Genomic DNA, 25265 nt, shown 5'->3' with positions numbered 1-25265 from the left:
AAAGGTGTGCTAGTTGGACACACTCTCAAAATCACTGGCTGCTGTTTGTCGAAACCGGACAGCTTCTACTATAATATGATCCACAGAAGTATAGCAAGTAGTGCAAATCTATGTTGGGTTTGCTAGAACCCTGAGATACACCCATCAGAACATGAAACAAAACTCATTTCTGGAATTTTTAAAAAAGTAATAAGCCTTGCAATTTGCTTAGACTAGAGATCATAGTCCTTCTATGAGCCTTGTGGTGCAGTGGTTAAACTGCACTATTGCAGTCAAGACTCTGCTTACAACCTGAGTTCAATCCCAGTGGAGTCAGCTACATAGTTTGAGGTCAACTTTACCTTCCATTCCTTTGAGGTCAGTAAATGGAATAACCAGTTCACGAGGGGGGGGATACATAGTCTGCATAATTAAATTGTAAACTGCCCAGAGAGTGTGTTAAGCGCTATGGGGCGGTATATGAACAGCACACTTTACTTTCTATATTAAAATCCACTTGGATATAAATCTCCAGTCCAGAAACCCAGTTAATGAAACAAACAAAATAAATAAATAAACAAAATGGGGCCTAACCAGAGAGAAGGAAAATGAGCAGAAAAGACATCAATGTTAGCAAAATTTAGGTCTCACATTGGACAGTACTACACAGCAGGACACCACAGCTAAAAAGCCCTTCTCTTATGTCATAACCCATCCCATTTACAAAGGCTAGGATTCTTGGAGTAGCAACTCTAAACAAATCATCTTAAAAATCTACATAGATTCTTGTGGGAGAAGAATTACTTTAAACCTTTAAATATGAAAAAACAGCATTTTGATTGTCACAGAAAATGAAGAGATGTCAGTCACAATAATTTGAGACTGCTATTAGTTGTTATAATTAAGTTGCATTTCATAGGACCCCTCCAATGCAGCAAGCCAACTGTTTTTATATTAAAATGATAGTAGTTAATTAATAGATTAGAAATAATACAACACATTACATTGTAATGTTGCATTACATTGTAATAATCCAACCAATGTTATTAAAATGTGGATAGCAATGCCCAAATCACCTCTGTCCAATAGGTCTAATGTACCAGCCACAGCTGACAAATATTGGTATGGGCCATATGTTTCACTTGGGCCTCCAAAGTGAAGACCAGCTTTAATATATCTCTATGCTGTGAACACGATATTTCCAAAGGAGCAGAATTCTATCCAGACTCTATTGGAAAATACCTACCAAATAGCATGAATCACCAAAATCTAAATAGTTATGCCTAGACTCAGAGGGCAATAGCAAATGCCTGTGTTAACTTATTAATTGGTGGCACCCCGCAGCTGATATTTACCCCAATGTGTCACACTGCTGTGAAAATGCAGTAAGATTTTGACCAGTGCCTTTATCCTGCCTGCAGTGAGCTTCTGTTTACTGGCCTTCATCCAATCTATATCTAATTTCAAATATTAGGTCAGATGTCCACCCCAGCTCCATCTGAATTTGACAAATAAATAATAGTAATGCTGAGTAGGAGGAGTGTGAATACCATCTGCTTTGGCTTACAAATTATAATTTATTTGCTTTGAGCTGATTTGTAGCCCATCTGATTTGATTTGGATCCAAATATTTAAAAGTATTTGTATGTATTTTGATTTAAAAGCTGTGGAGGATAGTGCTGTGTACAACTCAGTGCCATCAGTTACTGCTTTACCTCAAATGTGCAGTCAAGCCCCCCCACCAGTTTCATTCCTCTCTTCCCTCCTTTCTTGCTCACTGTGCAATTTAGGTAGCTTTCATTGTCTTCATAATGCTGCTGTGACCCAGACCACTTAAATAATGCACAACAGCATACATTTCACACAACCATAATATCAGTCAATTGGACTGAGAGGACATGCAGCTGCTTACAACAAAACAAAACAAAAATTATTCAATGCACCTTCAATCTACTTCCTGAAAATTTAAATAATGCTGTGTCTTTAAATGGTCACTGATCAAGGAGAGTAATTCCTCCCCAAAGCTCTGTTGCTGGGGTTTCCAGGAGAGCTTAGGTTTTTCATTGGTGCTTGAAATATCAACCTTCTTTTACTTTGGGCTCTCTGGTTGCCAGGAATTTCATGATTCAGGTTTCCAGGACAGCTTGGGCTCTTCATTGTTGCTTCAGTTGTCAATGTATTTCTGCTATCGATTTCCTGGTTCTGTTCCAATATTACTTTTGTTTTCTCAGTGAGTGGTGGTTGTTTGTTTGGGTTTTTTACTTTTTTGTCTTCAAAGTACCAAAACACTATTTGGTGCTTCTGAAAGCCAGAATGCAATCCTCATTTGGGCTTCCCCATTTTATTTTGGATTAGTTCAGAAACTGATAAATACTCCCTCTTAAATTTAGATGCCAAATAATTTCCAAATCCAAAGCCCATCCCTTGGGCTGAGTATCATAAACATGCTAACAACACTTCACCATAAACAGTGTATGATTTCAGAGCAATTTCGTGTAGATGGGGCAACAATAGACTTTCCAGCACAGTACAGCATACACCACACGTAGTACAGAGGTAATGCCCCAGCAAATTCCCATCCAAATGGGAATGAAACCAGGGAGACACAGTGCTTTCAATTCCTGCCTTGGGCAACTAACAAGCCACATGACTGTTAGCTGGAGTTCTTAAGGATGAGGAGATGCTTTCTTTAGGAAAGCCTCTGTAACTTCTTCCATCAATGCACTTTGTCTTTCAGAGAGTTATTATTATTTTCCAGTTGTAGCCAGCCAACCCACCCTGCTTGGCATTAACAGTTAAGAAGGGCAAAGACTGAGCAAGCAGAATGTTGGCTATATTCCTCTAAATCAGTGGGTTCCAACATTGGCTCCCCAGATGTTCTTGGGCTATAACTCCCAAAAATCCTGGCCAGCAGAGCTAGTGAAGGCTTCTGGGAGTTTTACTCCAAGAAAACATGGGGACCCAAGGTTCGGAACCTTTGCTCTGAATACTTTTCCTATAGAGGCTGTCTATCACATGTCTGCCTGTCACACCTGCATTGCCACTGGTTGCACAACTAGGCATATAACTGGTAGTCTGAGAAAAGGGGAAAAACAATTGTGTGATGGCCCTTACAGATGTTGTTTATCACAATAGGATTTTGCTCTAAGTGTTTAACAAATAAGCCACTATCCATTGGTAGATCTGTCTTCCATGAATGTATCTAATTGCCTTTAAAACATCTAAGTCAGTGGTCGTAACCATAACTGGGGGCAACAAATTTTATATTAGTTATGAAAATAAAAAGACTTCTGCCTTTAGCGTAGCGTCATTCAATTTCTACATATAAGACATGCAAAAAGAAATTTTGAATTCTATATATCATGAATTCTATATATAAGACAGGCAAAAAGAAAAAAAACCTCTTCTGTATAATCATTGCAATCAGTAAAGAAGCAAATAGAATATCCTTTTGGCTATTACACTGAACCAGATATAACAAACAGAGGTTCCTAGATGAAATGTAAAACCCCATATTTGTCAAAAGATGCATCCAGCTAATTTAATGACTGAGATAACTATCACAACATAGACCCAGTTGTGTGGTTGTTCTTTATAGTAAATGGGGAAGAATCATCAATGTCTAGCAAATATCAGCCATAGGAAAGCTGCTTTGCAAACTGCCAATCAGCTGTTTAAATTGCTGTCTTGTGAAGCTTAGGTCCTGAAAACACCCGTTTTGCGAGCGCGGAGGGAGCTGTCAAAATCATTGTCTAGCGAAAATCGGTTTGCAAAGCAGGGACCAGACATTGTCCAGCAAAATTCCCCCATAGGAATCACTGTTTTGCAAATCACTATAGTGATCGCAAAAAGTCAATGTCTAGCGAAAAAACTGTCATGTAGGATAACTGTCTAGCGAGGAACCACCGTACATATATCTGCATATATGTATCTATGGACGTGTATGATGAGTGACAACACTTTGACTGGAAGGATGAAATGTATGTAGATAAAGCCATATTCTGATGGTCTGTTATGCTGTCTGGCTGTAGAGATGCTATTGTATATATAAAGATTTATCTCACACAGTATGTGTGTGTGTGTGTGTGTGTGTGTGTGTGTGTGTGTAGAGTTTAGTTAAGCTTTAGTTTGAGATTGATACAGAAAGAGCTAAGATGAGAGTTTTGAAACTGTTACAGTGAAGTTGAAGTCAGAGAGAAACTGGAGGTGGTATAGGAAAAGAGTGAGAGCACTTAATTAATCTTGACATGATGGGTATCTTTTACTTTATTTCTCTCTTTCTTTAAAGCTCGAGCACATTTAATTATATGTCTGCACAGATGCTTGGTTTTACACAAGTTCCAGTGAAAAAGCACACTATACTTCCAGAGCTCTTCTACCTCAACAAATGTTAGGTGACACATTATTGCTATGGATGTTTGTGTGTCAGACATTTATGTATTGATATATGTCTTCTGGGATTTTTCAGATAGACTGACCAGAGGACCAGTTGACATAGAATGTGTGTGTGGGTATTGGTCATTTGATAAATGCTGGCTGTTAGTTTATATATGCAAATCACTGTGATCAAGTGCCATCAATTGAACAGTCATATCTAGGAAGAATCTCCTAGTTTTTGATTTTTTTTAACCACAAGTTTTTTTATATTGTGTTTGTGAACAAGCCCACAAATTTTCTAAGGTTCATGCAAAAAAAGAAGTAAAGAAATGCAATGCAACAAAATTCTCAAATCTGCACTGGACAAATTTCACTGATAAAAATATCCTCAGCAAGGAGAACTGTCTGCCATCTAGCTGTTGAAAATGAAGAGCCTCTCAAAATGAAAAAAAAGCTAATAATTCTAATTCAGCACCATAAATCAAATCTAAATTTTAAGAGCTAAGCATTCGAAACCTTCTGCCTGGACTTGAGGGTTTTTTCTGTTCTTTCCCCCCCTAAATTTTAAATCTTTTATGTGTTCATTCAGATTTAGAACGATATTTCTGAATGTTGATAAGTTTTGAAAAAAATATGGAAAGAAGTGATTGTATGATCCTTCCACAATTACAGGATCTCATGCACAATGCCTATCAAGAAAATCAGTTCAGACTTTTTCACTGTAACTCATCAAATGATGTTGATAGATGAGTATTTAGGCAAAGAATTGGTCCTCATTATTTGAAAGAAAAATGCACATGCAGTGCTACAGAAAAAGCCAATTCTAGGAATTTGTTTCAGTTGTTATCTTTTATTTTGTTTCAACTTTCTAAATCTTTCTAACAGATTCTGAAAGCAAGAAGAAAAAAACAAAAGAATTTGACTTGAAAAATTCTTAAGATCACTTTGAGCAAACCTTTTTGTCAAAGAGATAATAACCTTACTTTTACTCATTCACAGACCTGATACAGAACAGGAACAAGGATCTAACCCACAATCTATGCATCTCTTTCTTTTTTTCTCATTTTGGAAGGATTTGTTTCCTACCTTCTAAATTAATGATGACAGAACAGAGAACTCTGGTAAGCATGTAAAATAAAGAAACATACAGCCCAGCACAAACATTTTCTAAATTTGACTAATTCCCAAGCATGAGTATAGGAATGCCAACCTTAATAAATTTTGTCCTCTGTTAGATTTCTTTCTGAACAGAGCACTTTGAAAATTTCAGCATTGACAACCTCCCCCAAAATTGGAAACTTGTTTTTACTGAAGACAAAAAATGAAGATTTCACAAAAGGAACACAAAGGGTGTGCTGCTCTTCCCTGTCACAGGCATATTTTTATTCTTTTTTTAAACTAGAGATGGCCATCAATTTTTGGAGGCTCTCAAACAAAGTGTTATTTTGCTCTCTGTTCAGCCAAGTTTACCCTCTTCATGTTACATAATTGATTTATTCCTCTTGTCAAGTTTCCATAGTGTCATGGTCACATTATCTGAAAAATAATTGTCATGAGGAGAAATAAGTACGTCAGCTCTTCACAAATACCACACTGTATATGATCATGTGAAAAGGTTATATACTTGTTCTTAGCATAGGTTTATGAATAGTCATCAAAGCACAGCTGTATTAGGCCAGCAAAGAACTTTTCACCCTGCTGACTTGTCACATTCCAGTTATGAGGTACTTCATAATCATTTTTAGCTGGTAAACTAATTCCCCTTCTCCAGATGTGGGGGAAGCAGACAATGAAGCTTCCGCCTGCTTTGCATTTGTTTATCTGCCCTGCTGCCTTCTAGAAGGGATAAAGAGAAGAAAATACAGAATCCACAGCTCCACTTTCAGTTTTTGCTTCCAGTCTGGGACTGCACAAGAACCTGTGGATATGGCCTCTGGGGCACCTTTGTCGTAGCTTTGGGAATTCCTATAACAGATAAGAAAGTTTTGCTAAGCTTTTCTTTAGCTTATCTTATAGATCCACTAACCATCACAGTATTTTGCAAAAGCTATACAAATGTTTTGATTTTTCTTGAATACACTTCAAATCTGATTAATGAAGCTCTGAGTAGATCAGCCCTCCAGTTAAGACACATATCCTTTCTTAAATGCTTCTTAAGCTGCTCCATAACTCTTACCTCCCAGAGTAGCTGATAGTAGGAAATGTGTCCCATATTTCTTGATAAGGTTTTCTGTGATTTGCTGAAGAGTTGGCCTACGTCCTAGTAGTCTTATGTTTCGGAAAAACTCAGGGGCGAGAGGCAGTGGAGAGCCAAGGAAATTCTTTCTCTCAACAGCTAAGTTGTTTACTTTCCAACGGCCAAATTCCCTGGAAGACAAATAAAATAAATAAGATAAAATCTTCATGCAGAAATGAGTAATTCAAACCACTGTATTCCTTTGCAAATTACACCATCCTGTTGTTGAGGTGATAGTGGCTGCTGGTGTTTTGTGTGGGTTAGCCAAAATATTACAACTGGGCATATCTTCTGCAAGGTTTTCCTATCTGATTGCCAATAAATTTACACAAGGTACTTCTGCTGTGCACTGTATGGATAAAACAGCAAGAAGGAGAAAAATGAGAGATTAGTCCATAACAAAATCTTTGCATGAAAAAGAGGTGGCGGTAATGTCATTGGTTCTTTCCCTCTGTAGTGTAACATGTTGCTGTCATCTACACAGGTTGATGACTACAAAGAAGATTCAACAATGGACAGGAATGTTTTCAAATTCTGTTATGTTATATCAGAAAATGAAAGCGTTTGCTCCCAAAATATTACCTCAGGAAAAACTTCAGCTTGGGCAACAAGCACCCATTTTACTAGAAGAGAACCAAGTCAAAATCTTGTTTCTGATTAATCCCTTCCAATTTTCAGAATGATTTATTTACCCACAGAACCCACCCCCCTGCTACCGTCCTCACAAACATCAAACATTCATGTCTGATTGGTGATGCAGCACTGTGACATCATTTCAAGTCACAACATGCTTCCTGGCAGAAAACATGTATATGACTAGATGGGGATATGACCAATACGAGAACAGAGAATAGACCAAAACTATGACAGGACCAAAATTCCAAAGAAGCCAGTCAGAATCAAAGAAGGATTACTATCTCATATAATGAACTCCGGTTTACAAAAGTACATGCCTTCATATGTGTGCTAAATCTAACTTTTTGTTGTTTTTACTACCACAGACCCTCAATGATATTCTAATTCAAAGATGTGGCAGTTGTAAAAATTTAGTTCAGAGCTTCTCATGCCATCAGGAATACCCTTCTATGCATGTCCTTCTGCCAGTAGAACCCTTTTCTGTTTGCTGATTTTAGAGGCTCACCATAAAGCCATCTACCAGCAGAACCACTCTTATGGCTAACATCTGCTAGATGAAGAATAACAGCAGCAATAACAAAGATGGGAAAGGGGCAGAGCAAGTAAAGATTTGGGGGCAAAATTCTGTCATTCAAAAATGGCACAAATTGTGCAAATTGCCCCAAATTAGAGAGACTATTCAGGAAGCATAAAGAACTCTTGTGTCATTACCAGGTTATTTAACAACATGTATGTTGGATTTCCTTATAATCAGCAACCATCTGCCACAATATCTGAAATTCAAATTTCAGAGCACTTCCTAAATACAGCCCCACATAGACTGCATGACAGTAAACCAAGTGTATATAACTAAGGCTTGTGCCCAGATTACACATTTCCAGGAATGGGTACACCTGATACAATAGTTATAATTGTGCAAACACACTCCTGGTCATTGGCAAGGAGATGAATCCAGGTACATACCCAAACTACAATCCTGATATTTTATGTTGAGTGCAAGGCCATCAAGCAAAGGTTGAATCTCTGTTCTCTGATACGTCTTTTCACTGACCAAGAACAGCTCTGGATTAAGATTTAATTTGTTCAGACTCATTCAAGTAACTATTGACAACAGATACTGATAGATTTTGAATTTAGATGGAAATGATAAATAGATTTGGGTGTTATCCATATTCTGGTGGGACCAACCCCCCCCCCACACACACACACATACACACACTGGAAGGATGGGAACCACTTAAGACAATGCTTCCAAGATCCATCCTGGAGAGATGGCCCATAAGAATTCAATGGTCAAGAGCATCAAAAGTTATCATGAGCTCCAACAGAACGTACAGAGCACCAACTCCCTGTCTAGTTCCCAACACAGGCAAGCCAAAGCTGTCCCTGTCACAACATGACCAAAGCTGTCCCTGTCCCATTATCTGAACTAGATCAATTGGAACTATGTAAGACATTTTGTACAGAAATATTTTGAGCTGATAGGCTATTGCATGCTACAATATTGTCCAAGAATGGAATATTGGAGACTGGCTGGTAATTACCCAATTCAGGAAAATTCCAGGAAGCTTTTTTTTTTCAGAAGCAGTCTAACAAGTGCCTCCTTTATGCAGGACAGAACCTTGCTCTGCTTTAAGATGCATTCATCACTCCCTTTAGTTACTGAATAAGTGGGTAAATTTATAAGCCAGGAAAAGTAAGGATTGAACACATTTCTCCAAAGACCCAGTTCACATCCTTAGGCTGCAGAAACTAGAACCCATCCATTATCAACAGACAAACAAGGGCCAAAGTTTTATTAGTACGACCTGTGTCAAATACACCATACAAATATGAGCAGTCTCCTGCAATTTTGTCTGCAGCATCTTCCTTGCCATCACCACAGTGATCTAAAATTACACCAGTAGAGAGCACTGAAGAGGAAGTATAATGGGCTTTAGAGATCATACCCAGTATTACAGGTCATACCAGCTCAGTGAGTTAGATATCTGATTTTGGAACCAGAGGCTAAGAGTCCAGTTATCCACTGTGCATCCTAGAAAAGCCCAACAGTATGGTACACAGTCCCAGGATACCCTCAGAAGAAAAGAATGGTAAACTACTTCTGAGTAGTCTCTACCAAGAAAATTGTGAAAAGCGTCACCATAGGTCAGAATTGTACAATTATTAATAATAAACCTATGCTATAATCACTGCTAATGTTGAGCCCCACTTCTGTGAATTAGTTGGATAATTTCTTCTTACCATGTGGACATTCACTGAAATGGTGCCACCAATTTATATCTCCACAAGTAGGCTGCCTAGTTTGAAACAGCAATTTGTACACAGCTGTTGTTTTTAGCAAAAGAAAGCAGCAGCAGTTCTGAAGAGTGTTTTCATACATGGCACATCTCTCTCTCTCTCTCTCTCTCTCTCTCTCTCTCTCTCTCTCTCTCTCTCTCTCGCCCTTCCTGCCAAATGTCTAAAACTGGAATTATAACAAGCATTTCAATGAGTATCAAAGTTATCAGGAATCATTTGACCATTCACATCTTATTGATAAATCTGAACTGGAACAACCTGGCCAGTGTTCCACCCCTGGGGACTTCTGAACAGAAACTTAATGTAATAAAACAAAATCCTGAATAAATGGGATATATATGCAAGTCTGTAGATCTTGTAACAGTTGCCCTCACATGCAACTTAGGCATTGTGTACAGACCCCTTCCCAAAGTTTTGCAGTAAGCAACACATCTCAAAATCCCGTAGTCCTTTTCTACAATTTCCTCAAAAATTTCCCTACAATCCTCCAAATAGAACTTCCCTCCAAAATTAGTTGTACTACACAGAATGGTAAAGAATATTTTATCCTCTTAGTTTTACCAGTCTTTGATTATGTTGTTGTTGTTGATGATGTTGTTGTTAAGAAGAAGGATATAAACCAAACAAGTAAACAATAAAGGTGCCCAGTTTTATAGGAGTTCTCTCTACAGCCTGTAACAAACAATGGGAAAATAAACCCTCTAAGCAGGTGTGTGAAAACACCATTTTGCTTTCCTCACTTCCCAGGATAAGGTTAGCAAAGCAGATTCTTAAATGGAGTCAGGTTTTGATTACTGCTGCAGATAAATTATTCCAGAGGCTGTATTAAACTGAAAGAATGGCAGCTTTTATTTGCTACTCCAAAATTTATCAAGGGTTGCAATGAAAGCAAACAAATCAATTAAGTAGTAATAAGCACATCTTTTATTCATTTACTTACCAATTAAGATGCAGCTAAGAGTTAAGAAAAGGACACATTGTCCTCAAAATCTAATGAAAGAAGTATTCTTGTAGGAAAGCATCTGTGGACTCCTCACTTTGATGAAGCATGCCAACCGTTAGACCATTTGTTTTGGCAGAAATTGAGAGTCTAGCTTGTGCTTTCTATACTGGGATAATATAAGGGCTACTGTCTATTTTCTGCCTCTCAGAAGACAAAGGATTTACCACAGAATCAAACTAGCCCATTTTTCTTTAGAGATATACAAAGGGATGTTTCATATACAACTCAAAAGAAGAAACAGTAAACCCATAAGTTTGCTTGCTGCATTATACAATTTTAGTGAGTTTTTCAGACCTCCAGTCCTAAACAAAATACTTTATGCACTTGCCTTCTCATATGTTCACTTCTTGTATGGGCCAATGATACCAACATGAGCACTGTTCTGATGGCCTTTAGAGGTAAGTTATATGGTAAATAAGACTTGTTCAGTGATAACACCTGCTCCATGGAATTTGTACAACTAGGCAATCTTTCGTGTCCCTGGTATTTACTATATGGTGAAAGTGTAGTGAACAGAGTTGCCACACCTAGAACACTGGCTGAAATTTCAGAGAATGGCAGTGTTTCTCCAGGTCTCCAAATGGGGAGTCAAGTTTGAGGCTGAGCAGCACTGGAGAAAGCAAAAAAAAAAAAAAAGATTTTGTTTGTTTATTAAATTTATTTTCCACCCTATTAGTATGATGCACTCACTATTCTGGGCAGTTTACAGAAGTTAAAAACATAATGAGAGAATATTAAATAAACAGTTTAAAAATCACAAAACGTAAAGAGACATATATTGCAAGAATAAAACGTGGAATGCAAGGCATATAAAATTATCAAACAGGAGAAACAGAAAAAGAAAAGGAAAAAGAAAAAAAGTGTCAGGCACCAATTGAGGAGCACCAATAGAGAATATTCTCTCCAATCAGCCTGAACAACCATATTTACCCATTCCAAGGTGGCACCACGCCTCACTGGCTCAGCACAAAAGTGTTCCTATGCATGTTATGCTTGAGTAGTCTTGGCACATTAAAGTCAGTAAGGAGAGGAGACTCAGGTGATTGCTAGTGGATGAATGCAATCCTGCTCACTATGCCTTTCACCACAAGGAAGAGGTTGGAGCAGCGACAGTACAACCTGTAAGATTTCTTGTTTCACAAGGCCAGCCAGCAGTAGTATGTGTCCTTGGAAAAACAAAACACGTTAGCTAGTTGTGAGATTTTCAATAGCAACATAGGGCCTGGAAAAACCATGTGTCATGAATGTTGAAACATGTACACGTGAACCCTAACAGGTGTTGTGGCAAACATCCTAACCAAAATTGAATCCCCCCCCCCCCGGTATCTGAACTAACTGGATTATGGACCCATTTACCTATGATCTTTTCATACCCAGTTCTATCATTGGTTCACCAAACCACAGTTCCAGCCTCTCTCTCAACTCTTGTATAACCCACAGGACGACCACAAGGTCCGAAGCTATCACAAGGACTGGTCCTTGTCACATTGTAAGGACTCATCTTTCATCTCAGACGTGGTTCTGTAGTGACAGAATGTGATGCCACTTACCTAGAAACCCCTCTGATTAAAGTCTAATATAATATAAAATTCTAAGTATAGATAGAAAATTTACAGCTGGTCACTTTATTAATTGGTTTATATGTTTATAATATTTGCTTTCCTATTGATAGCATGAGATGTCCAAGTGGTTCAGATTAAAACAGGATATAAGAATAGTATAAGGACCATTATTTCAGGTGATAAAACACATTACAATCAAGTAGAGTAAAATGAGCATGTAAACAGTGGTAATACTGGAAGGTATTTAGGACATTTAGTAAAATACTACAAGGCCAGATGTATTTATCCGAAACATTTATATGTTACCTTTGATCAATTACTTTGGATGACAAATTTGTTGAGCTGGAAGGAACCCTTCAAGACTATAATACAGACCAAAGACTGCAGTAAAGTATGAATGGAGAAATATTCCAACTTTCAGTGAAGAAAGAAATTGTTCTTTCTTTCCCATTCTTCTCTTTCCACAGAACATTACAAAATATGCACTTCAATTATATAGAACTTGAAGGTGTCACAGAGATGAAACTGTTTTGACAGTGAGATAACAGTGCAAGTGTGTCATTAAAATACCCCTAGATAGTATATTTTTAAGCCTTTCAGAAATCTTTTCCCTCGAGCCCTCCTGTTTTTGCTCAGGGCCAATTTTTACACAAGCCTTGTTCTGATGAAAATTATGCATGGAGGGGATGGAGAAGGAGGGCATGGCAGTCTTTACCAGCTTTTCTTTTAAAATGATTGGAAGGGGGCAGAACATTCCTTGGTCAGAGTGGATCACTTGGATCATGGTCTATTTGTTTCTTTGTTTATATGCCACTGGCACCCCTGATAGTTTGTGCTTACGTTACACATAAACAGTCAGAGGTGAACAGGTTTGACAATTCGTGCCAGTTGGTTTAGCAGCCAAACACGTATTCTGTGCCTCAAAGTCCCACCTCCTCTAATGGGCGCCCACTCAGAGGCAGCAGCATGGCTTCTCTGTCCCACCTCCCCTATGTGCTGCCTTTGAGTGGGTGCCCACGAGAGGAGGTGGGACTCTGAAGTGTCAAACACCTGTTTGGCTGCTAAATGAAACAGCATGAACCACCAGGCCAGCAGCTTTTGAAGAATACCCCAAGGCACTGGTTCTTAACCTTGGGTTACTCAGGAGTTTTGGACTGCAACTCCCAGAAGCCTTCACCATCAACTGTGCTGGTTGGGGTTTCTGGGAGCTGCAGTTCAAAAATATCCGAGTAACAAAGGTTAAGAACCACTGCCCCAAGGTATTCTAGTTCAACAACGCTTTGGTCAATGATATATCACAGACATGGTCCATAACTAATCTTCTATAAGGCACAAAGTAATTTTCTTCTATGAGAGAAATAGCATAGATGTCACTTTCAAAACCAATGCATGGTACCTAAAGGCTGCATCTGAAAAGAGAATGGCTGGTTCTGGATAAAGAGTGAAATCCTGAGCTTCTTTCAATAAGAGATACAGTATACCTGTTCAACAAATAGGGCACAGAATTATATTAGGCATAAAGTAACTGAAGCTTTGAACTATGAGTGCTTTGCACTGAGTGCTGACAAAATTGGGCAACTATATGGGATAATATTGCATGCTTTCTATCCTGCACCGCCATTTCTGGCAGGTACAAGCACAGCGTCTGGAGATGACCTTGATGAAAGTTACTCTTTTATACAGGAACTTTACCATTCCATGAAATATTAACCCTACTAAAGAGACAAAGAGATGGGAAATATGATAGCTCAAGGGGATTTCAAACTGGTCAAGGCACCTCATTACAGCACATATTAGGAAAAAGGGTACAAGCCATAATCATAGTAGCATTTGCTTTCCACACTCTCATGTATTCACATGTTTTCAGGCTTCTGAGTTTCCCTGCAAAGAAATGAATACAGGGCCAAGTTCTCTTACAATTACATTTGAAATCTATTTTTCATCTGACAGCTCCAATAGCACTTTTTTGGATTTAGACTTTGGGCATCAATTTCAGGGAGAGCTGTCCAAGGATCTTTTTTTAAAAAAAAGAAAAGAAAAAAGTTGGTAAGGGTCTGTGGATTGCTTAATTTAGTCCACAAGCAATCCACAGATCCTTACCACAATTTAGTCATACAATGTGAAAGAAAGACAGTGAAGAAAAACAGGGACAAAAATCAACTCATCTGCAATGTGGCATTGGGGAAGAGCCTTACAGATAGACGTCCTAAAAGAGATACAAGTGGGTGCTGAATCAAATCAAGCCTGAACTCTCACTGGAGAAAAAAAAAAGTCATCTGACACTATCCTACCATGAACATATGACTTTTCTAAGAAATCCTCTTATTTGAATCTTTCTCTGACCTTTAATTATTCTACAGATTACTCCTTTCCCGGCCCATGAAGCTGAAACAATGTACCTACTTCTGAATGTTCTTAGTAGTAAGAACATTTGTGCATGATCACATCTTATGATCCAGTGGATTTTTTTCTTTTTTGAAAGGTCTTTTTCGAAGATTTATATTCCAGACTCTGCAGCCTAGATTCTTTCCAAATTAAAATAAAAAGTGGGTGGGACCAACCATTCTTTATCAAAATAAGCAAGATTCGTCTTTTCAATTTGAATGAGCTATTTTAAACCTGGGGACATTTAGAGTCACTTATTACTAAATGGGTAGGCAATTTTACTTTTTAAAAAATTATACTTTGACAACCCTTTGCCTACCCCACCCCCAATTTGTCACAAAGCAAGAGTAGAATGCCTGATACATTTGTGCAAATTTGGTGCTGATCTGAACTCGTTTCAAAGTTATAATTTTTTATTTGCTCCAATTTTTACAATTCCGTTGTAGAATGTTGATTTGCTCTGCTGCAGAATAACAAAGTTGCGCTACTGTGCAGCTGTAATTTCTCTCAGTTGTTCACATTTTCCTTCAATGATAAAGAACTGAATTTTGCTGGTGAAGTAAATTACAGTTCTCTATAAATGGTTAGAAAAAAGTAAATGGGCATCTCTGTTGCTTTTGCTCAAGTAGCAAACTTGAAAGGAACCAAATATTTTGTTCATATTTTGACTTGGTCCCTTGCACCTGCTGTAATAGTAGATTGACTCCATTGTATTTTACTTGGTGAACAAAATGTCAGGAGCATATAATGCTGATGAATAAATTTAGTCAGGTACTAATTTGCTTCATCTTCATTTTCGTGCTTCAGGTGTTTCATTGTCTAGGAGGGTTTATTCCTCAATGTTATGGTTTCACCATGTCATGTTTTTATTTTCCTTATCAGTTGTTTACATGTTTAACTGTCAGCTAACTAGGAAAGAAATACTTTTGTGGGTCAATGTTATTTTACATTGTCCTTGTTTTCCCTGTAATGCTTTGGATGGAGAATTTAGTGATTGTTTTAGAACAACTTTTTACACATAGCTGGTCAAATCTCATTTTTGTAAACAAAATGTAGATTTCCAGAGTTACTTTTTTTATACCCCCTTTAGTTATTTCAACTCTTAGGGCACACAAATGCTCAAACATTGTCAGTGTGTGTGTGTTTAGTCGTTTAGTCATGTCCGACTCTTCGTGACCCCATGGACCAGAGCACGCCAGGCCCTCCTGTCTTCTACTGCCTCCCGGAGTTGTGTCAGGTTCATGTTGGTTGCTTCGCAGACACTGTCCAGCCATCTCATCCTCTGTCGTCCCCTTCTCCTCTTGCCATCACACTTTCCCAACATCAGGGTCTTTTCCAGGGAGTCTTTTCTTCTCATTAGATGGCCAAAGTACTGGAGCCTCAGCTTCAGGATCTGTCCTTCCAGTGAGCACTCAGGGTTGATTTCCTTTAGAACTGATAGGTTTGTTCTCCTTGCAGTCCAGGGGATTCTCAAGAGCCTCCTCCAGCACCACAATTCAAAGGCATCAATTCTTCGGCGGTCTGCTTTCTTTATGGTCCAGCTCTCACTTCCATACATCACGACAGGAAAAACCATAGCTTTGACTATTCGGACTTTTGTTGGCAAGGTGATGTCTCTGCTTTTCAAGATGCTGTCCAGATTTGTCATCGCTTTCCTCCCAAGAAGAAGGCGCCTTTTAATTTCAGGGCTGCTGTCTCCATCTGCAGTGATCATGGAGCCCAGGAAGATAAAATTTGACACTGCCTCCATATCTTCCCCTTCTATTTCCCAGGAGGTGATGGGACCAGTGGCCATGATCTTAGTTTTTTTGATGTTGAGTTTCAGACCGTTTTTTGCACTCTCCTCTTTCACTCTCATTACAAGGTTCTTTAATTCCTCCTCACTTTCTGCCATCAGAGTGGTATCATCTGCATATCGGAGGTTGTTGATATTTCTTCCGGCAATCTTAATTCCGGCTTGGGTTTCTTCCAGTCCAGCCTTCCGCATGATGTATTCTGCATATAAGTTAAATAAGCTGGGGGACAATATACAGCCTTGCCGTACTCCTTTCCCAATTTTGAACCACTCAGTTGTTCCATGACCAGTTCTAACTGTTGCTTCCTGTCCCACATATAGGTTTCTCAGGAGACAGATAAAGTGGTCAGGCACTCCCATTTCTTTAAGAACTTGCCATAGTTTGCTGTGGTCCACACAGTCAAAGGCTTTCGCATAGTCAATGAAGCAGAAGTAGATATTTTTCTGGAACTCTCTGGCTTTCTCCATAATCCAGCGCAAGTTAGCAATTACTGCATAGGAATACTGCATAGGAACCTGGAATGTAAGATCTATGAACATTGGGAAGCTAGAGGTGGTCAAACAGGAGATGGCAAGAATAAACATCAACATCCTGGGCATCAGTGAACTAAAATGGACAGGAATGGGCGAATTCAGCTCAGATGATTATCATATCTACTATTGTGGACAAGAATCCCGTAGAAGGAATGGAGTAGCCCTCATAGTCAACAAAAGAGTGGGAAAAGCTGTAATGGGATACAATCTCAAAAATGACAGAATGATGTCAATACGAATCCAAGGCAGACCATTCAACATCACAATAATCCAAGTGTATGCACCAACCAGCATTGCTGAGGAGACTGAAATTGAACAATTCTATGAAGATTTACAACACTTTCTAGAACTGACACCAAAGAAAGATATTCTTCTCATTCTAGGGGACTGGAATGCTAAAGTAGGGAGCCAAGAGATAAAAGGAACAACAGGGAAGTTTGGCCTTGGAGTTCAGAACGAAGCAGGACAAAGGCTAATAGAGTTTTGTCAAGAGAATAAGCTGGTCATCACAAACACTCTTTTCCAACAACACAAGAGGCGACTCTATACATGGAAATCACCAGATGGGCAATATCGAAATCAGATTGATTATATTCTCTGCAGCCAAAGATGGAGAAGCTCTATACAGTCAGCAAAAACAAGACCTGGAGCTGACTGCGGTTCTGATCATCAGCTTCTCATAGCAAAATTCAAGCTTAGACTGAAGAGATTAGGAAAAACCACTGGGCCACTCAGGTATAATCTAAACCAAATCCCTTATGAATACACAGTGGAAGTAAAGAACAGATTTAAGGAACTAGATTTGGTGGACAGAGTGCCTGAAGAACTCTGGATAGAGGCTCGTAACATTGTCCAGGAGGCAGCAACGAAAACCATCCCAAAGAAAAGGAAATGCAAGAAAGCAAAGTGGCTGTCCAACGAGGCCTTAGAAATAGCAGAGAGGAGAAGGGAAGCAAAATGCAAGGGAGATAGGGAAAGTTACAGAAACTTGAATTCAGACTTCCAAAGAATAGCAAGGAGAGACAAGAGGGCCTTCTTAAATGAACAATGCAAAGAAATAGAGGAAGATAACAGAAAAGGAAAGACCAGAGATCTGTTCAGGAAAATTGGACATATTAGAGGAACATTTTGCGCAAAGATGAACATGATAAAAGACAAAAATGGGAGGGACCTAACAGAAGCAGAAGACGTCAAGAAGAGGTGGCAAGAATACACAGAGGAATTATATCAGAAAGATTTGGATATCCCAGACAACCCAGACAATGTAGTTGCTGACCTTGAGCCAGACATCCTGGAGAGCGAAGTCAAGTGGGCCTTAGAAAGCCTGGCTAACAACAAGGCCAGTGGAGGTGATGGCATTCCAGTTGAACTATTTAAAATCTTGAAAGATGATGCTGTTAAGGTGCTACATTCAATATGCCAGCAAGTTTGGAAAACTCAACAGTGGCCAGAGGATTGGAAAAGATCAGTCTACTGTACATCCCAATCCCAAAGAAAGGCAGTGCCAAAGAATGCTCCAACTACCGTACAATTGCACTCATTTCGCACGCTAGCAAGGTTATGCTCAAAATCCTACAAGGTAGGCTTCAGCAGTATGTGGACCGAGAACTCCCAGAAGTACAAGCTGGATTCCGAAGAGGCAGAGGAACTCGAGACCAAACATTGTCAGTAGTATCTGTTGTATTTATTCTATCTTATATTGCATAAAACTGTCTGAAAAGGAAAGGTGGCAAAAAACTGATAATACCATTACCATCATCACCACCATCATCTGGTATTTTTGAACTAATATAGTATCTGAACTGGCACACTGGGGGAAAGAACTCAAAGCAATACTATTGAAAAGTAAAAACTGCTGGAATATATTTGCAGTGTGGACTAACCCTTTTTAGAATTCAAGTCGTTCTGTTAAATGTTCATGCACTACCCTTTTTTCCACAGTTTCACCCAAATGTCAGCACTGCACACTCAATAAATTTTTTTGAAGTCTCTTCCCTCTTAGGCTCACTCCCCCCATCTACTTTTGTCTTTGTGCAAATCTTGGCTACTGTGAATACATAAATTCAATATAAGATGTGTAAATCACCAGCATGAGACCATAAGCTGAGGCATGCTTTTTATCTAGCCCCAGGTGACAAATCATAGACCCAGCCTAAAGTATACACCATGTGGACAATACAATATAAGAATATCAATAAATTTCCATGATGCCATTGTTCCTGTATATTCTATATAAAGCAAAATAAGCAAACTATATATTGTTAGTGGGGACTATATGGGCTGCATTATATATATTGTTGAAAAGACTTAGATACAGCTACACAATTAGCAGTGCTAAGCCTCATTAGCAATAGCCTCATTATGTCTGTAAAATGATAATCATGCTGAAAAATATCAATATTAATCAAAAGCAATGCTGAGTGATTTTGGAACATGGTTTGAGGAATTTGCTTGCTAGAAGCATCTGAAAAACCAGGAGATTCTAACTAGAAACAGTAGCAAATGTTTCCATGGATAAATGGCCCTTTACTAGAAGAAAAACAGGCACTGTTGGGCTGATCTATCCACTAGCAGAACATTAACTGCTGGTAGAATATATATCTTCTCCCCAAAGCCTCCCCATCCGCCCCAGAGGATTAAGAGACTCTCTCAAGGAGACCAGAAGATGTCCTCTTGCTTAAGTCAGTTCATGCATTACCCTTGTATAGCACTACATGTGTCATCACCCTTAAAGCCACTGCTTTTCTGATGTCATCAGTTCCTCCCTTTATACCTCATCTGGACAATCAATTATACACACTGCTTGTCATCCTTACTGGGGAAGAGTGTGGTGGGCAAAGGAACTCAAATTGTACCTGAAAGAGCTGCTACACCAAAGTACTGGCTGGTTGGAATTACTCTCAAGCCACCTTTTCTCCTCCTGCATTTTCATTCATGAGGGAAGGTGAGGGCGAAGGGAAGCAAAACCAGCTGCAGTCTTATGGAGTGCTTTTCTTCTCTGGAAAAGCCATGCTTTGATGGCTCTAATCACTTACTCTTGACACACTCCTTTCTGAGTGGTTGGGGTTTCAAGGAGGGGAAAGTACATACCTACAGTCCCACAGGCCAGAAGGTTCATTTCCCTACCCTGCAAGTTATATGAACATTGCAGGGTAGGGAAATGAACCTTGTTTCAGTTATAAGAACCTTGTCTTCAATTTAATCCATGATCTGACAATTGATTAATGAGCTAAACACTTTTTAATCTGATGAATTAAAGCCTTGATCAAATGAAATTGTACATGTTTACATAAATAGTAGGAATATAGAATATTCTTAAGACAAATACTACATCAAATAAAGCCACAGAAGTTTCATTTTCCTATAGCCAAGAAATCTTCTTATCATTGGATTCTTTATTATAACAAAGACCCATATGTTCAAAGAGATATAAGCTACAGCCCCAAGTAGCTATTGGTTAATTTAATTACTGTGCCATGAAGTTTGCTATTGATTGGAGAAAGTGGGGGACTTCAAGAAAATTAATTGCACTTGATAATGGTTTCAGAATAAAATGAGTTTTGGAGGCGATCAACAACCATAATGTAGAGCAATATACAGTTCATGACAAGTATTTTGTATGGTGGAAGACACTCTGGATAAAGAAGGAAAAAATAATGATCCTTATTAAGTGAAGCGGAGCATTATAATAATGGTTCCTATTAAATGAAGGTGGCCATTATAATTCTTGAAAACATGTCAATGCTATGAACATACGTTTCAACACTGAGCAATTTCTAACTTGTGCAATAACCTATACAGCAGGATTGAGCATCACCAACTTACTGCACTCATTTGATGTGGGAAAAGGACACTAGAGAGCTCCCTTGTCTCATTCATTTCCACTAGAGTCTCTAGATGTTAGTAGGTGACTTCTCTTTGAAAGGACCTAATGTGTCAAAGCACAAATAATGCTTCATAATGGCTGCTGGAGTCCACTGAGATTTGTAAGGAAACAGTGACCAAATGAAGAAACTCAGTCTGCCATCACCAGAGCAACTTCCTCCTTTCAAGCAATGATCATCATCATCATCATCTTAGAACAGCAGAGCTGGAAGGGACCCTACAGATCATCAGGTCTAGACCTGTTCAAAGAAGAACAGTGGGGAATCGAACACCTGACTTCTGGCTCTGCAGCCAGAGACCTAAACCACTTAGCTATCCAGCCATTGATCGTCGTTGTTTAGTCATTTAGTCATGTCTGACTCTTCATGACCCCATGGACCAGAGCACGCCAGGCCCTCCTGTCTTCCACTGCCTCCCAGAGTTGTGTCAAATTCATGTTGGTTGCTTCGATCAGCCATTGATACTGCCATACAATCCTAGCATTTACAGTTAACTTGTAGGTGGGCAAAGCACTGCTGGGGTTACATAGATATCTTAAATATCTGGAGGGTTTACAGGAGCTGTTTACAGGAGCTGACAAGAAGCCAATGAGCAGATAGACTGTGTCTAGATGGGCGGCATATAAATCCAATCAATCAATCAGTCAATCAATCAATCAATCAATCAATCAATGAAGTAAACATTATAATTATCCTCATTAGTTAGGGATGAAACATGAACTGCTAGATAGCTCAGTCGTTTAAGTATCTGACTGCCAAGCCAGAGGTCAGGAGTTCATTTCCCCACTGTGCCTCCTTGAGAGGAACTGGACTCAGTAATCCATAGGGTTCCTTCCAGCTCTGCAGTTCTAAGATTGTGATTAGAGATGTGGATATTCGTATTCATATCCACATACTGTACGAATACACCTGCACAGGTGGACATAACAAGGGTTCATCCCCCTGGGGCCAGACCATCCACTCACCTTCTACTGTTGCTGCAGGCTCCATGCTCCCTTCCTATTGCTCCAGAGCTCACGGTCTGCAAGCCACTCCTGGCAGGAGGCGGGAGGACAAGCCTCACTGCCAGGTTGAAGAGTGGCTCACAAACTGCGAGCTCCAGAGTGATAGGAAGGGAGCACGGAGCCCACAGCCACAGAGGAAGGTGAGTGGACAGTCCAGCCCTAAGGGCTGGACCCTCATTTTGTGTCCCTGTGCGGGGGGATTCATGTTCGTATACTAATAGCCCCATCTCTAATTATGATGATGTAAGGCTTCCATAACTTGTTGTGACCAACATGTGCCCAATTGTGCAACTGAGACAAACCCCAGCACCTCATCAATTAGTTGTGGCAAGTTACATAAACACCAGTAGGATGCTAGTCAAAGACACCTGCCTTACTGATATCCCCAAGCCACAGGATTCAGCACCACCTTCCAGATTAATAGGAACACTTGAAGTTTGAGATCTTTATTGTGCTTCAAGACTACTTGAAACCTGTACTATCGGTACTTTTGTTACTTAGGGAAGAAAAGAGGGGGGGACCACCTGCTGTTGCAAATAGCAGAAGTGATCCCCCTCCCTGCTGTGTAGCTGTCGTTTTGTAAGACATCCCTGATTCAGTCGCCACTGGTCTCAGCCTCAGCTGTAATTTAAATGTTCCTTGTAATTCAAGGATGATGCGCAATTCTGACAGCAGCAGTACAGTGACAAATACCTCTCGTGCACAAGACACTGACATAAATGATACATGCAGGCAGAAGGGAATAGGAGAAGGTGCATGAATATCTTGCTACATAGAACAAATGTGCCAGTATTCCTGCTGTCACTCCGCTTATGCTAACCCGCCACTGCTCAACTGTCTTAGCATGGCTATAACAACAGCGTTCTCAGAGGTAATTGCCAGGAAAACTGCTGGAGAATGTAGCTGGAAAACTAGCTGAACGGGCAAAAATTAAAGAAGCTAGTATATTGCATTCTACTTCATTTAATTTTGATTTTTTTTTCTAAATACGTTCATTCAACTATTTCTTTCCCACCAAATATCAGATGATGTCAGAACAGAATGCAGTTATAAAACAATTCAAGCTATTTCAGATAGGGCTGTGCAAGGGATTTAGACATATCCCTACTTCCAAATCAAATCACTCTAATTTGGCCTGATTTGTGCAAGGTCTGGATAGAAGGGAATGGCCAGGTTCAACTCCAGGGTGAAGCAGAGGAAATGTATAGATTGATCCAGGTCACAAATTGAATTGGATGGGTCACAAATCACAATTCAGCCTACTAGGATTATATATAATATATATAAACAAGTTCCTAAGTCCACAGTACACAAATCCCTCATGCTAGCTGTCTGAAATTTGGCAGCTTTGTTACTACCTTTGGGGTCTAGCATCTTTCCAGATTTCATGTGCCTTAACTGAAAAACAAGAAAGCTACAGCTGCTCTGGCCAAATAAGAAGATCCATTCATTACCATGCCATTAAAGATAACAACACAGATAGTTGATAATAACAGAAGTGGACGGTCAGTAAATATGTTAAAGGTAAAGGTAAAGGTTCCCCTTGACAATTTTTGTCCAGTCGTGTTCGACTCTAGGGGGCGGTGCTCATCCCCGTTTCCAAGCCATGGAGCCAGCGTTTTGTCCGAAGACAATCTTCCGTGGTCACATGGCCAGTGCGACTTAGACACGAAGCTCTGTTACCTTCCCACTGAGGTGGTCCCTATTTATCTACTTGCATTTGCATGCTTTCGAACCGCTAGGTTGGCGGGAGCTGGGACAAAGCGACGGGAGCTCACTCCGTCGCGTGGATTCGATCTTATGACTGTTTGGTCTTCTGACCCTGCAGCACAGGCTTCTGCGGTTTAGCCCACAGCGCCACACCTGTAAATATGTTACAAGTTACCTTTTCAACCATGTATGCATGCTCAAAATCAGTCAACAAAGGGTTGTTGCATCTTCACTGAGTAAACATATCTGCTTTGTAAATTTAAAACACACCCATGGACAACAAGGTTGTTGTTTTTTAAAAGCATAGACACCATTCAAAGGAGACTGATAGAGCTCAGTGGCTTGGTGAGCCTGTCTGCAGAGCTGGGGGCCAGGAGCCTGAATCCCCCCTGTGCCTCCTGGGAAAGAGACCAGCTGAGAACCCCCAGAGCATGTGTAGCTGAGAGGGTTACATGTCTTGACACTTGTGCAGTCTTGGGCCAACTGCATGATCCCAAAGCATCTCTAGAAGGAAGAACTTGGTAGTACATAATTATTTAAAGGCCATGCAAGATTGGAGTCTCCCTCATCCAGCTATTTACTTCACTCTCAGCTAAATAAATGCACAATACTGTATATCAGTGTTCAGTGGACTAGGAATGTGGAGGCTTGGTTTGTTTTTCAAGTATTGATATCAAAACATGGGGGGGGGGAGTGTTGGTTTGGGACATTACAAAGTACTAGTGTCCAGATGGTAGCCTCTTAAAATTAACTACAGTATATGGTTTTTTTTGTTTGTTTGTTTTTTGTTTTTTGGCTTGGTCCGATGTATCACTCTTCAGTGATTCAGTTGATTCTTTGTAGGTTTCTGGAATGATTCTTTGTAGGTTTCTGGAACATGGGAAAATTGCCAGATTCAACCCCTTTGCAAGGAGCATGACCTAATCTGCCTAATTAAGAGACATTACAGTAGCTGTTCATACCTAATCCATACCAGTTGCAGCATTGATTTTGCATCTCTACACACGTCTATTCCAGAGGGGAGATCACAGCTGTAATTCTTTCCCTATCCCTCTCTCACATACTCATACACACATTGTTGGGGTTTTTGTTGTTGTTGTTTTTTACATATACCAGAGCCATTCAAGCTTCTGAGCCTCACAAATCGTATTCCCATGGTCTGCCAAAGAACCCCTGTACGTCTGCCACAGAGAAGGATGGATGAACCTGTTTCATCTTCTGTAATGGCCACAAGGACATGTCATTTCAGTCTTATTTGGCATGCACTTCGGTATTTTTAAAATCTGCACAAATAGGGACATGCATTTCTAGATGCAGTTTCCCCAAAGATATATAATTTCTCTAAACTCTTTTACCTAACTCACAGTGGGGTAGATATAAAGACAAGAGATCCACCGGCTAGAATCTGCTGCAGACGACACACACTTATGAAAGAATGTGAGTTTGATCCCCTCTTTTTCAACATAAAATAAAATAAATCCAAGGATCAGAACTTCCAGACAACAAGTCACTCATGGGCAGTAGAATTTCGGGAGTGGACAGCTATTTTGTTTCACCTTTTATTACACAATTAGGAGTTAATAATCCTTGTTGCTTTACTTCAACTTCACCAGCTCAATGGATCCATAGCAAGAGATGGGGAAAGGCTTTTATATTATTACATTAAAAGAATGTAATTATTTCAATTATACTAATGCCTGCTCCTACCCTAATCCATGCTTTTTGTGCATCTCAATAGGGATATATTTGTCGGCATTTTTTGACTGGCAAAGGGCATCACCCAAATTCTCCTATCAGTTAGGGCTTGTGGTTGTGTCCAGGCACAACCCAATCTCTGGTGTACAGGCAGCAATTTTATA

At 39.6% G+C, this 25265-nt stretch overlaps 1 protein-coding gene across 6 annotated transcripts in view; it reads right to left on the bottom strand.

The window, feature by feature from the left end:
- The window catches only part of BRINP3 (BMP/retinoic acid inducible neural specific 3), a 369852-nt gene that overhangs the window by 158603 nt on the left and 185984 nt on the right, over window positions 1-25265 (bottom strand). For all 6 annotated transcript variants that reach the window (XM_020790487.3, XM_020790489.3, XM_078392316.1 and 3 more), the window contains one exon: window positions 6533-6723. In XM_020790487.3, the coding sequence (XP_020646146.1) occupies window positions 6533-6723 (191 nt within the window). The remainder of the gene's footprint in view (window positions 1-6532; window positions 6724-25265) is intronic.

This window comes from Pogona vitticeps, chromosome 4, assembly GCF_051106095.1.
Source record: "Pogona vitticeps strain Pit_001003342236 chromosome 4, PviZW2.1, whole genome shotgun sequence".
Classification (NCBI taxonomy): domain Eukaryota; kingdom Metazoa; phylum Chordata; class Lepidosauria; order Squamata; family Agamidae; genus Pogona; species Pogona vitticeps.
The sequence above is the reverse complement of the archived record's forward strand: the minus strand, read 5'-3'. Positions and strand labels throughout refer to the sequence as shown.